The sequence below is a fragment of the Entelurus aequoreus genome, linkage group LG23, assembly GCF_033978785.1.
Source record: "Entelurus aequoreus isolate RoL-2023_Sb linkage group LG23, RoL_Eaeq_v1.1, whole genome shotgun sequence".
NCBI classification, from domain to species: Eukaryota; Metazoa; Chordata; class Actinopteri; order Syngnathiformes; family Syngnathidae; genus Entelurus; species Entelurus aequoreus.
In genome coordinates this window covers 38,593,127-38,607,761 of record NC_084753.1, presented here as the reverse complement: position 1 = coordinate 38,607,761, position 14,635 = coordinate 38,593,127, and the positions used below count along the sequence as shown (strand labels likewise).

General features: G+C 37.3%; 2 protein-coding genes across 2 annotated transcripts in view; both read right to left on the bottom strand.

Moving 5' to 3' along the window:
* LOC133640870 (gastrula zinc finger protein XlCGF8.2DB-like) overlaps positions 1 to 3,854 on the bottom strand; it is an 8,544-nt gene extending 4,690 nt beyond the window's left edge. Inside the window, exons 1-3 of the mRNA XM_062034554.1 lie at positions 3,713 to 3,854; positions 3,351 to 3,440; positions 2,539 to 3,273 (exon numbers count right to left, since the gene is read on the bottom strand). Coding sequence (XP_061890538.1) covers positions 2,539 to 3,273; positions 3,351 to 3,440; positions 3,713 to 3,854 — 967 coding nt within the window. The remainder of the gene's footprint in view (positions 1 to 2,538; positions 3,274 to 3,350; positions 3,441 to 3,712) is intronic.
* LOC133640602 (gastrula zinc finger protein XlCGF57.1-like) overlaps positions 1 to 14,635 on the bottom strand; it is an 87,824-nt gene that overhangs the window by 59,063 nt on the left and 14,126 nt on the right. The window lies entirely within an intron of this gene.

The window sequence follows — 14,635 nt, the reverse complement described above, 5'->3', positions numbered from 1 at the left end:
TTGATCGTCAATTTTAACTCCAAGGAATTTTATTTAAAAAACCCTTTCAATATCCACCCCATCTATTTGTATCTGCACCCTTGTTTCACGTGTCCTCTTTCCAAACAGCATTAACTTAGTCTTAGTCAGGTTTAATGACAATTTATTATAGTCAAACCAAGTTTTTAGTTTACTCATTTCTTCCATAATGACTTCCTGCAATTGATTTAAGTCATCCCCTGAACAAAAAATATCAGTGTCATCAGCAAATAACACTAATTTCAATAATGTAGACACTTTACATATATCATTGATATACAGGATGAACAGTTTTGGCCCCAACACTGACCCCTGGGGGACACCACAAGCAATATCCAAACATGATGAACAACAATCCCCCAACTTCACAAACTGTTGTCTCTTATTTAAGTAACTTTTAAGCCAATCTAATACAACTCCCCTGATTCCATACTTTTCCATTTTATTGATTAATATATCATGGTTAATTGTGTCAAATGCTTTTTTTAGATCAATAAATATTCCCATTGCATATTGTTTCTTTTCTATGGCATTTTTGATTTCCTCTACTGTTTCAACTATTGCCATTGATGTAGATCTGTTTGATCTAAACCCATATTGACAGTCAGAGAGTAATTTATGCTTTTCTATAAATGCATCTAACCTGTAATTGAATAGTTTTTCTAATATTTTAGAGAATTGTGGAAGTAAAGAGACGGGTCTATAGTTTGTGAAGCGGTGTTTGCTCCCAGTTTTAAACAGAGGTATAACTTTAGCTATTTTCATTTCATTTGGAAATGCGCCGGTTTGAAATGACAAATTACAGATATATGTTAATGGTTTTGATATCCCTGTAATGACCTTTTTCACCAACGCCATACTAATGTCATTGGAGTCAGTGGACATTTTGTTCTTACATTTGTTTACAATATCCAACACTTCTTCTTCACCCACTGCATTTAAAAACATAGAATTGGGATTTCTCTCCAACAATCCCTCCATATTTTTACCAGTTGTCCGTGGATCTGGGATTTTTTCTGCAAGTTCAGGTCCAATACTTACAAATAATTTATTGAAGGCATTAGCCACATCTTCAATATTATCATTTTCTTTACCATCATTTGTGAAATACGTTGGACAGTTATTTGAAGAGGTACTGTTTCTTATAATACTGTTTAATAAATTCCATATTCCTTTGATATTGTTTTTATTATCATCTAGCCATTTCTTATAATAATCTCTCTTATTTGACCTTATAAGTTGAGTTAATTTGTTTTTATATTTTTTATATTTATTTTCTGCTTCTTTTGTTTTCAATCTTATAAATTCCCTGTAAAGAGTGTTTTTCTTTTTGCAAGCATTTTGCAATCCCTTTGTGATCCAAGGACAATTGGTATATTTTCTTCTACTGGTGCATTCTTTTATTGGGCAATTTTTATCATATAATGACCTAAATATTCTCAAGAATATATTGTAAGCACTATTAACATCACCATTTTCATAAATTACATCCCAATTCTGCTCCAGTAAATCATGTTTAAATGAACTATTGGATTCCTCTGATCTCGTTCTTCTGTATTGGGTTGGCTTTTCTAGTTTTTTTGTCCTGTAGTTTCTATTAAATATCAGAAAAACTGGGAGGTGGTCAGTGATATCTTTGATCAATAGCCCACTTACGGTCTTATTCTCAATATCATTAGTGAATATGTTGTCGATTAGAGTGGCAGAGTGAGACGTAATTCGACTGGGTCTTGTGATTTTGGGATATAGACTCATACTGTACATTGTGTCAATGAAATGATCTATATCTTTAGTTTTACTGGGATTTAACATGTCAATATTAAAGTCTCCACAAATGAAGACAGCTTTACTAACGTTACTCTCCTTTGAAAACAGGCATTCCATCCAATCTGTAAATTGTTCAATGCTTGTACCTGGCGATCTGTATATACAACTAATAATGACATTTCTACTTTTTTCCATACAAATTTCAACTGTTAGACATTCAAGTAGGTTATCAACCACAGTTGTCATATCATCCAGACGTTTGAATCTCAAGGTGTTATCCACATAATCATAATATGAACTAAGAGGGATTTATGTGTACTCAAAAGAAAAGCTTTGAACAAATGTAAAACAAATATGTACATCATATAAATGAGTTCATCTATAACATCAATAATAATTAAAAATTATTTCTCAATATCTCAATACACATAAAAAGTATTTGTAACATGTTTTGTCCTGTTTATTCTCACCTTTACAGTCAAAGTGTTGTGTTCATTTTTAAATAAAAGTACACTATAGTGTATATTAAAACATGTACTTGACTGAAAAAAGCAATAATCTAAAATATCTAATCTATAAATGTTAGAATCTACGTGCTGACGTTCTTAGAAAGTCAAAGTGAAAGTTTTGACAGTTTATTTCAAATCATGCATCTTCATTTGCTGCTGCTGTTCTCACCAGCACACTTGTGTTTCTTACACTGGTACTTAGAAGAGAATCTTTCACCACACACACTGCAACTCCACACTTTCTCTCCTGTGTGTGTTATCATGTGTCTTTTCAAATGCTGTCTATGTATAAAACTTTTACAACATACTGAACATGAAAAACGTTTTTCTCCAGTGTGTATTTTCATGTGTGCTTTGAAATGGTTCTTTAGAGTAAAATCTTTACCGCAGATTGAACATAAAAAATGTTTTTCTCCAGTGTGTGTTCTCATGTGTTTTTTTAAATGGTCCCTTTGAGTAAAATCTTTACCGCAGATTGAACATGAAAAAAGTTGTTCTCCAGTGTGTATTCTCATGTGTGCTTTGAAATTGTGCTTATGAGTAAAATCTTTACCACAGATTGAACATGAACAAGGTTTTTCTCCAGTGTGTGTTCTCATGTGTTTTTTGAAATGGTCCCTTCGAGTAAAATCTTTACTGCAGATTGAACATGAAAAAGGTTGTTCTCCAGTGTGTATTCCCATGTGTGCTTTGAAATGGTGCTTTTGAGTAAAATCTTTACAGCAGATTGAACATGAAAAAGGTTTTTCTCCAGTGTGTGTTCTCATGTGTTTTTTGAAATGGTCCCTTCGAGTAAAACCTTTACTGCAGATTGAACATGAGTATGGTTTTTCTCCAGTGTGTATTATCATGTGTGCTTTGAAATGGTGCTTTTGAGTAAAATCTTTACAGCAGATTGAACAAAAAAAAGGTTTTTCTCCAGTGTGTGTTCTCATGTGTACTTTTAAACTTTGATTTCTTACAAAACCTTTACCACATTCTGAGCAGGAAAAGGTTTTTCTCCAGTATGTACTCTACTGTGTATTTTCAAATATTGCCTATGAGTAAAATCTTTACCGCAGATTGAACATGAAAAAGGTTTTTCTCCAGTGTGTGTTCTCATGTGTGCTTTTAAACTTTGATTTCTTAAAAATCTTTTACCACATTCTGAGCAGGAAAAGGTTTTTCTCCAGTGTGTTTTCTCATGTGGCTTTTCAGACGACAATGGTATTTAAAAGTTTTGTCGCAGTGAGAACATGTGAAGTGTGTGTTGTCAGTGTGACATGTCTTATCATCTTTAGAGTGTTCATCATCAGTGTCAGGAGAGTGTGACGTTGTGTCCTCACTATCTGATAGTGGAGCTAAGAGCTTGTCTGCTTGTGATCCTCCACAGTGGTCTCCATCAGCTTCTGTTGTCATGTGTTGAGTTGACAACTCACTTTCACTCTTCACACTGATGAGGTGTCTCTTGTCTTCCTCTATGAAGTGCGGGGACGGCCGCTGTTTTTCTTCATCTTTAAAGTGGGGGGAATATGGCTCCTCTTCTTTCACGTGGAGGTGCTGTGACCTCTTCTGCTCCATACTGGAGGACCCCTCCTGCTGCTCAGGTGGACGATATTTTTCACGGACGTCTGCTGGACACAAGAAGACAAACACATGCTGGGATCGAAATAGATAAGATTCAGATTTAATTTTCGATTCTGCTTTACGATTCGTTTATTTGTGGACTCACTTTTGCTTTCACATTCAGTAAAAAGGAGAAGAAACAGGTCGATTAGCATCAACTTTGACTAGTTGAGAAGTAACATGAGCGTACAAAGCCAACAGTGAGGTCTTAAGAGGCACAGATTTTACGGGTCCCCCATGAGGTGCCAGAGGGCCCTAAGGACAATATTCTGCTTTGAAAATATCTATAAATTAAAAATATTTTTGGCAACAAATTAACAAAATACTACACGTTATTTTGTGGCAATTACAAAAGAATGTCCAGTATAATTCTCAGGACATTCAATCAATCACAACTGGACTGTTAAACTGAACATATATACATAAATATACAGTATATATATATATATATACATACCCCGCCTTCCACCCAAATGTAGCTGAGATAGGCTCCAGCACCCCCCGCGACTCCGAAAGGGATAAGCGGTAGAAAATGGATGGATGGATGGATATATATACATATACACATGCATATATACAGTCACGATCAAAAGTTTACATACACTTGTAAAGAACATGATGTCATGGCTGTCTTGAGTTTCCAAACATTTCTACAACTCTTATTTTTTTTGTGATAGAGTGATTGGAGCACATACTTGTTGGTCACTAAAACATTCATGAAGTTTGCTTCTTTTATGAATTTATTATGGGTCTACTGAAAATGTGAGCAAATGTGCTGGGTCAAAAGTATACATACAGCAATGTTAATATTTGCTTACATGTCCCTTGGCAAGTTTACCTGCAATAAGGCGCTTTTGGTTGCCATCCACAAGCTTCTGCCTGAATTTTTGACCACTCCTCTTGACAAAATTGGTGCAGTTCAGCTAAATGTGTTGGTTTTCTGACATAGACTTGTTTCTTCAGCATTGTCCACACGGCTTTGGGAAGGCCATTTTAAAACCTTCATTCTAGCCTGATTTAGACATTCCTTGACCACTTTTGACGTGTGTTTGGGGTCATTGTCCTGTTGGAACACCCAACTGCACCCAAGACCCAACCTCCGGGCTGATGATTTTAGGTTGTCCTGAAGAATTTGGAGGTAATCCTCCTTTTTCATTGTCCCATTTAAAGCAACAGTTCCATTGGCAGCAAAACAGGCCCAGAGCATAATACGACCACCACCATGCTTGACGGTAGGGATGGTGTTCCTGGGATTCAAGGTCTCACCTTTTCTCCTCCGAACATATTGCTGGGTATTGTGGCCAAACAGCTCCGTTTTTATTTTATGTGACCACAGAACTTTCCTCCAGAAGGTCTTATCTTTGTGCATGTGATGTCAGATGAAACAAAAATGGAGCTGTTTGGCCACAATACATTACATTATATACATTACAATCAATTGAAATCGGTACGACACCACCTTTGAAAAGCACCACTTCCGCTCTTTCATCTGAGTGACTACAGGGTCGAGGCGCACACACAAAGTGCATACAAGCAATAACATCTAGAAGAGGAAGAAAGGCAAAAAACTACAATTCTACTGGTTAATAATGAGGGTGTGAAGTACAACATGGAGGTATTTGGGCTTCAAAACTAACAATAAAGGTGACGCTTTAAACAAGGAGGCACCGCGTTGCAAGTACTGTTTTACACCTTTCCTCCTGGGATGTTCACTTCTCCTTTATTTAACTGCAAACTGTATCAGTGTTCAATTAACATCAATACTAGCTCAAATGTTTTGTTGTCTCATTGAATTGAACACTGGCTGTGAAGATTGTGTATTCAATGTGAGAGGTGTCACTAGTCTTTATTTTTGTTGGCCAAACTGTTGCACTGAACTAAGGAGGCGTTGTTGGAGAAGAACAAAGCTTGTTTATTAGACTTCATCTTCATTAGCCAAACTGCTTTGAGTTTTATATTAATATCAAAAAGTAAACGCCATGATTTTTATTGTGTTTTTGTCATGTCACAAATGTGTTACTTCAAAAGCTGTTCATGTGACACATCATTTTGTCAATGTTTTATTGTGTATAGTTAATTTCTATGGGACATTTTTCTGCTTAAACTCTTAATGGATCTGTCCTGATACATCATCTACATGTACACATACATGTACATAACTTAAAAACATAAATAAATAATTTAAAAAAAAATACCTCCTTCTGTCAAAATGTAAACATTCATGGCATCATGTAATGACAAAAAGCTGATAAGTTGATATTATGAATAATTAATGAATAAAAAACAAGTGTATATATGTATATTTATATATATATATATACTGTATATACAAACCCCGTTTCCATATGAGTTGGGAAATTGTGTTAGATGTAAATATAAACGGAATACAATGATTTGCAAATCATTTTCAACCCATATTCAGTTGAATATGCTACAAAGACAACATATTTAATGTTCAAACTCATAAACATTTTTTTTTGTTGCAAATAATCATTAACTATAGAATTTGATGCCAGCAACACGTGACAAAGAAGTTGGGAAAGGTGGCAATAAATACTGATAAAGTTGAGGAATGCTCATCAAACACTTATTTGGAACATCCCACAGGTGAACAGGCAAATTGGGAACAGGTGGGTGCCATGATTGGGTATAAAAGTAGCTTCCATGAAATGCTCAGTCATTCACAAACAAGGATGGGGCGAGGGTCACCACTTTGTCAACAAATGCGTGAGCAAATTGTTGAACAGTTTAAGAAAAACCTTTCTCAACCAGCTATTGCAAGGAATTTAGGGATTTCACCATCTACGCTTCGTAATATCATCAAAGGGTTCAGAGAATCTGGAGAAATCACTGCACGTAAGCAGCTAAGCCCGTGACCTTCCATCCATCAGGCTGTACTGCATCAACAAGCCACATCAGTGTGTAAAGGATATCACCACATGGGCACTTCAGAAACCCACTGTCAGTAACTACAGTTGGTCGCTACATCTGTAAGTGCAAGTTAAAACTCTCCTATGCAAGGCGAAAACCGTTTATCAACAACACCCAGAAACGCCGTCGGCTTCGCTGGGCCTGAGCTCATCTAAGATGGACTGATACGAAGTGGAAAAGTGTTCTGTTGTCTGACGAGTCCACATTTCAAATTATTTTTGGAAACTGTGGACGTCGTGTCCTCCGGACCAAAGAGGAAAAGAACCATCCGGATTGTTATAGGCGCAAAGTGTAAAAGCCAGCATACGTGATGGTATGGGGGTGTATTAGTGCCCAAGACATGGGTAACTTACACATCTGTGAAGGCACCATTAATGCTGAAAGGTACATACAGGTTTTGGAGCAACATATGTTGCCATTTAAGCAACTTTACCATGGACGCCCCTGCTTATTTCAGCAAGACAATGCCAAGCCATGTGTTACATCAATGTGGCTTCATAGTAAAAGAGTGCGGGTACTAGACTGGCCTGCCTGTAGTCCAGACCTGTCTCCCATTGAAAATGTGTGGCGCATTATGAAGCCTAAAATACCACAACGGAGACCCCCGGACTGTTGAACAACTTAAAGGCCTACTGAAAGCCACTACTACCGACCACGCAGTCTGATAGTTTATATATCAATGATGAAATCTTAACATTGCAACACATGCCAATACGGCCGGGTTAACTTATAAAGTGCAATTTTAAATTCCCCGGGGAACTTCCGGTTGAAAACGTCTATGTATGATGACGTATGCGCGTGACGTCAATCGTTGAAACGGAAGTATTCGGACACATTGTATCCAATACAAAAAGCTCTGTTTTCATCGCAAAATTCCACAGTATTCTGGACATCTGTGTTGGTGAATCTTTTGCAATTTGTTTAATGAACAATGAAGACTGCAAAGAAGAAAGTTGTAGGTGGGATCGGTGTATTAGCGGCTGGCTGCAGCAACACAAGCAGGAGGACTTTGATTTGGATAGCAGACGCGCTATCCGACGCTAGCCGGCGACCGCATCGGTGATCGGGTGAAGTCTTTTGTCGCACCGTTGATCGCTGGAACGCAGGTGAGCATGGGTGTTGATGAGCAGATGAGGGCTGGCGTAGGTGGATAGCTAATGTTTTTAGCATAGCTCCGTGAGGTCCCGTAGCTAAGTTAGCTTCAATGGCGTCGTTAGCAACAGCATTGTTAAGCTTCGCCAGGCTGGAAAGCATTAACCGTGTAGTTACATGTCCACGGTTTAATAGTATTGTTGATTTTCTGTCTATCCTTCTAGTCAGGGGCTTATTTCTTTTGTTTCTATATGCAGTTAAGCCCGATGCTATCACGTTAGCTCCGTAGCTAAAGTGTTTCGTCGATGTATTGTCGTGGGGATAAAAGTCACTGTGAATGTCCATTTCGTGTTCTCGACTCTCATTTTCAAGAGGATATAGTATCCGAGGTGGTTTAAAATACAAATCCGTGATCCACAATAGAAAAAGGAGAAAGTGTGGAATCCAATGAGCCCTTGAACCTAAGTTACAGTCAGAGCGAAAAAAGATACATCCTGCACTGCACTCTATTCCTTCACTCTCATGTTCCTCATCCACAAATCTTTCATCCTCGCTCAAATTAATGGGGTAATCGTCGCTTTCTCGGTCCGAATCGCTCTCGCTCCATTGTAAACAATGGGGAAATGTGAGGAGCCTTTCAACCTGTGACGTCACGCTACTTCCGGTACAGGCAAGGCTTTTTTTTTATCAGCGACCAAAAGTTGGGATCTTTATCGTCGATGTTCTCTACTAAATCCTTTCAGCAAAAATATGGCAATATCGCAAAATGATCAAGTATGACACATAGAATGGATCTGCTATCCCCGTTTAAATGAAAAAAATTCATTTCAGTAGGCCTTTAAGCGGTACATTTCTTTCTCTAAATTTGGCACATTAGTCAAAATAATTGCCCAGGTCTGCCCTATAATCATGTTTATTGTGTGTATGTCCTATAATAATGTTTATTGTGTGTATGTGCTATAATCATGTTGTGTGTATGTCCTATAATCATGTTTATTGTGTGTATGTCCTATAATCATGTTTATTGTGTGTATGTCCTATAATAATGTTTATTGTGTGTATGTCCTATAATCCTGTTTGTGTGTATGTCCTATAATCATGTTTATTGGGTGTATGTCCTATAATCATGTTTGTGTGTTGTCCTATAATAATGTTTATTGTGTGTATGTCCTATAATAATGTTCACCTATAAAAACACCATAGTTAAAGGTCAGTTATTTTCATGTTGCTGCTGACATTAAAATGTGTCCTCTTAAACCAGGGCACTTAATTTCAATGTTTTTTAAAGAAAAATGGAGATTTAATTGGACTTTTCTTATATTAATCTCAAGGCTTTTAATTGTTTTCTTGTCTCAAAACCCCTCTTAGGTTGGGATCCTATAATACAAAACCTACTTTTCTTTCCTGTTGGTACCTGTTTTTGTGTATTTGGATTCAGGAATGATCTTTTTTAGAATGCTTTTCGATCCAAAACGATACAGTTAGTTGAAAATTCAGTGCATAAAAATTCAGTTAAAAAAATGCAGTGCTGAAAAATGTGCTGCTTCAAAAAGCAAGACTCACTTCCGTTAAAAGACTAAAACCATGGAGCCTGTCTCAGAAGCAGCCAATAAGGTGTCAAGTTTGAAGTCACGTGACACGGGTCTTGCAAAACAGCACAAAAAAGGCAATTAACTTTGCTACCTGGGGATAATACAACATAATTAACATTTAAATGCTGCCTGCTGGATGTTTTCAAACTATAGAAATGATTCCAATGGTTAAAATCTGCACTTTTGAGTGACATACGAGTTAGTAGGTGTCATGACATGCAGTTCAAGTGACTGTGGTACACAATGTGACCAGCAGATGGTGCTGGATAATGATGTTCAAGTAAACGTAAGGAAGAAGACACAAGCGCTGTTTCAACCCTCTGCGCATCCACTCGGCGCAGACGTGATCCCATGTACAAATATCGCGACATGCTAATTTAGCCGCTATCAAAACAACTAGCCCGTCACTGCTGATTTCATTTCAACAATTAAAAATAGGAACTTGATAGTAAAGAAAGCCACGTTTCCACTGCTGGATGCTGTGTTCAATCGTGTCCATGATGTTTTAACGTTTAGGGGACGTGCTGTCATGAAATAAATAAAACATATTCCGGTGGTGGTGGTCAATGTCACTACTCCATAGGTACCGGAAGACTACGTCACTTCCTGGACTTACAATTATTTTTACAAAGGTGCTTTTGAAACGTCACATTCTGTGATATTTGAATATTTTATTAATGTTTTGTATAAAAACTAGCTTACATAGGAGTAAAAGGGAACAAGAATATAAACATGAACAAGGGTAGATTTAAAAAATCAGGGAGTATCATGGCCACAATTTCAATCACTTTCACTCTTCTGTCATTGCAATGAATGACATAAGGGGGCGCCACTGACTCCCATCATGTGATTTATTTTTTAAATGTTGATTTTTGTTGTTGTTAAACAAGCCACTTACTTATTTTTTACGGAGTCACTAAAGGGACATGGGGACACACTTTTTTTTATATATGTATCTCCTGCACATCAGAAAGCATTGGATGCGTGCGGATGGTTTGAGGTCTGTGTGAAAATGCCAGTTCAGGAGTTAATTGGGCTGTATTTCCAACTAGGACTTTCCCCCATGTCCCTTTAGGGATGTTGTGGCAAAATGTGAATGCCTGCCAAAAATGTATTTCCTTCGCTGAACCTGCATTTTTGTCCTGGTGTGTCCACAGCGGATTACTAGGTGTAAGACAAACACTTTATCTTCCTGGTTATTGTATCGCTACGTGTTTGACATTATTTAAGACTTTATCATGCCCGGAAAAGGACAGTTTGCCTCTTCTGTGGTATTGATGAGATTTAAAGGAGTGTTGTTAGTCCCATGTTGATGTGATAAAACCTCTTTCTTGTTTGGAAGATACACACAATTGTAACTGTTATTTCTTACTACACATAATAAATATGTACAACGTGTGTGGATGTATTCATTTATGTAAAATTGTCATAAATTTTAATATTGCCTGACAAAAAGTGATTCGACGTAATATTTTGATATTTACACATCACATATTTACACACACGTATTTTACTAGAATACCCTTATGAGCATTACATATATCAAAATCAAGTACCTACTGTACTGTTTACTTGTTGAAATACCCTTTTTAGAACAATTATCAACCCAAATGGCCAATTTGTTGCTGCCAAAAAATTATTTTAAGTAATATTTTGATATTGACACATCTTATCTCTGCATATTCTACTACAATACCCTTATGAGCATTACATATATATAAATCAAGTACCTACTGTACTGTTTACTTGTTGAAATATCCTTTACAAAGCTAAAAACTACCAAAACGACCACTTTGTTGCTGCCAAAAATTGATTTCAAGTAATGTTTTGATATTGACACATCGTATCTCTGCATATTCTACTAGAATACCTTTATGAGCATTACATATATATAAATCAAGTACCTACTGTACTGTTTACTTGTTGAAATACCCTTTTTAGAGCTAAAACCACTTTGCTGCTGCCAAAAATGTATTCCAGATAATATTAACAATAATAACAAAATGTCAAAGCATTTCTCTAAAAAACAATATTATACATTCTGAAAATGTAAACGATAGCAAGAATATACCTACAAATTTCGGAATATTTTACTCGCAAACACTTTGTTTAAAAGGTTATTACCAGGGCTCCCCAAACTTTTTGACTCCAGGGCCACATTTGGGTAAAACAATTTGGCTGGGGGCCGCGCTATATATATATATATATATATTATATGTAAATGTGTGTGTGTGTGTATATATGTATATGTAAATGTGTATATATGTGTGTGTATATATGCATATGTCTATGTATATGTCCATGTATATATATATATATGTACTGTATATGTGTATAGATTTATATGTGTCTATATGTGTGTATATATGTATATGTGTATATATGTGTATATATGTATACGTGTCTATATGTGTGTGTATATATATATATATATATATATATATATATATATATATATATATATATATATATATATATATATATATATATATTCCTTGCGCACTAATTGACTTAAAGAGCGCACTTGCTGCATGTCACGTTATCGATGGTAAAATGCATTTTTAGACTATGATTTGCCTGAGTGGCTAGGAGACGGTAGACAAAGGACTAGTAAGCACAAATTTTAAAAAAAATAAAATAAATAAATAAATAAATAAATATTTTTTTTAACTTGGGACTTTCCGCGGGCAGGATTTTGGGGACCCCTGATTATTACAGTACCAAAATTCTAAATAACTAAAGAAAAATCACTGATAAACACTGGAAAACTGTCACTGAATGTCTTAGTGTGATGTCATTGTGTGACAGACAAATGGTACACAGTTTTCACATGGTGAGGACATTGATGGTCTGACTCACTGTCTTACGGATTACCTCAACTTCTGCGTAGACGTGACCTGCCCTGCTAAGACTGTTCGGTGCTACCTTAATAACAAACCCTGGGTAACACAGGAGGTTAAAGCTGTCCTCAACAAGAAGAAAGCTGCCTTCAGGAGTGGAGACAGGGAGGCAATGAGAGCAGCACAGCGGGAGGTGAGGAAGGCTAAGGACAGCTACAGGAAGAAGCTGCAGCAGAACAACATGAGGGAGGTCTAGGAAGGTGTGAAAACCATCACAGGCCACAAGACAAAGACCAGAGCAGTAGGGGGGACAATAGAGAGGGCCAATGAGTTGAAGAACTTCTTCAACCAGCACGTGTCCTCCCCACCCCCCACTCCTCATCGCAGCCACCCCCTCTTCTTCTCCCCTCAACACGCCTCCCCCCCAGCCATGCCTGCACCCTCCTCCACCTCCTCCACCACCTCTAGCAGACATTAGTCATCTCTGTGGACCAGGTCAGAGGTCAACTGAGGAAGCTGCATCCTAGAAACTAAGTGGTGCGCACCAGATACATATCTAAAAAAAAAATGTACTCATGGCCCTTTAGGGGCTCCGTAATTTTTAAATGATCAGCATGTCATCTTTTATGTGACATTGTTGTTCAAATAAAGATTACAAAAAGAAAACTATGGTAGTGACAACATGCAGGAACATAACTGACGTAAAACAAGTAAAAAGGAAGTGACGTTGTCTTTGCGCACGCGTGCATTGATCATGTCTTCCTGAACCGATCGGGCACCACCTAGTGGTACAGTGTTTTATTTTCCTACATTCAATCACAGTGTTACTGATCAAACTGTGTGTAATGCTACAGTAACTAAAAATATTAAATATACTTGTTACATAACGTGTATTCCTTGTTTTTAATGAATAATTAAGGCCTACTATGCTACTGTATTTTAAGGCTGTTCATGATGGTGGTACTTGGAGATCCAAGTATTTTCTGAGGTGGTACTTGGTGATAAAAGTTTGACAACTACTGACGTAGTGACATTGTAAACTACATTGGCAGACACCATTTTGTTATACCCAAACGACGTCTGCTCATACATCGCGCTTCCAACGAGATCCCGTTTTTTCCCCCCGAGTTAGAAAGTTCCAGAACTGTTCACGTTATACCATCTCATCTCATTGTGGATCATGTAAATGTTTGAAGTGGAACTAAATGTGATCTCTGAAAGGGGTACACATTATTTCCAAAGCAGGGCCCCCATCCACATATACAATACTAGTACATATCTGGTGAAAAACAACATTATTTTTGTTATTTTAATTTCAAGTGTGCCAAATCACCTATATTTGAACATTATCTAATGGAAATGACTGCTGTCTGATAATCACATTAATAACACAATAACAATCATGTGTCTGAGTACACCTATTAATCAAAATTAATCTAACACGTCATTTTCATGTTAATGATGAAATATAAAGTTAATAAACATGTGAGAGTAAGAAGTAAACAAACCTGTTCTGTGTAACACAACTTGAGGTTTCTTAAAAACAGCGTCCAGTAGTTGACGTAGTCTCTTGTTCTCTTCTTTTGTCCGAGAAAGTTCCTCTTTGTACTCTGCTACCGTTCGTTCGCACATTTTCACACAATCACAACACTTAACACTCACACTTGATCTTAACTAAGCGATGTGTTGATCAAATCCGCGTCTCTTTGTTAGCAGCTAACAAGCTAAGCTAACTAGCGCGCTAAGCTAACTAGCACGCTAAACTAACTAGCGCGCTAAAACAACTAGCAAGCTAAGCGGGCCTAATAATCTCCAAAGTTGACTGAGACGAGTGGAGTTTATCCTGACACGGAGGATGAATAAAGTGTAGTTAGTAGCGATGTGAGGAGATGTGCCGAGGCTTAGAAGCGTGTGTGGAGTAAAGGAGGACTTTGCTGCAAAGCGCATATCCTCCACGCATGCGTCACTTAGGGGCGGGGCCAAAGAGTCATAGTGATGGGCAAGAAATGAATGATTCATTCTAAATGTATGTTTTCATGGTGTCTACACAAAAAAGCACGGCAACAAAGGATCCATCCATTTATCTACCGCGTGTCCCTTTCGGGGTCGCGGGGGGTGCGGGAGGCGGAGTACACCCTGGACAAGTCGCCACCTCATCACAGGGCCAACACAGACAGACAGGCAAGTATATAAACTGTATCTAACTTTAAATCAGATAAATATCATTCAACAACAACACAATTTGCAGACTATAATTACTGCTTTGCTGGTTTGCTGGTTT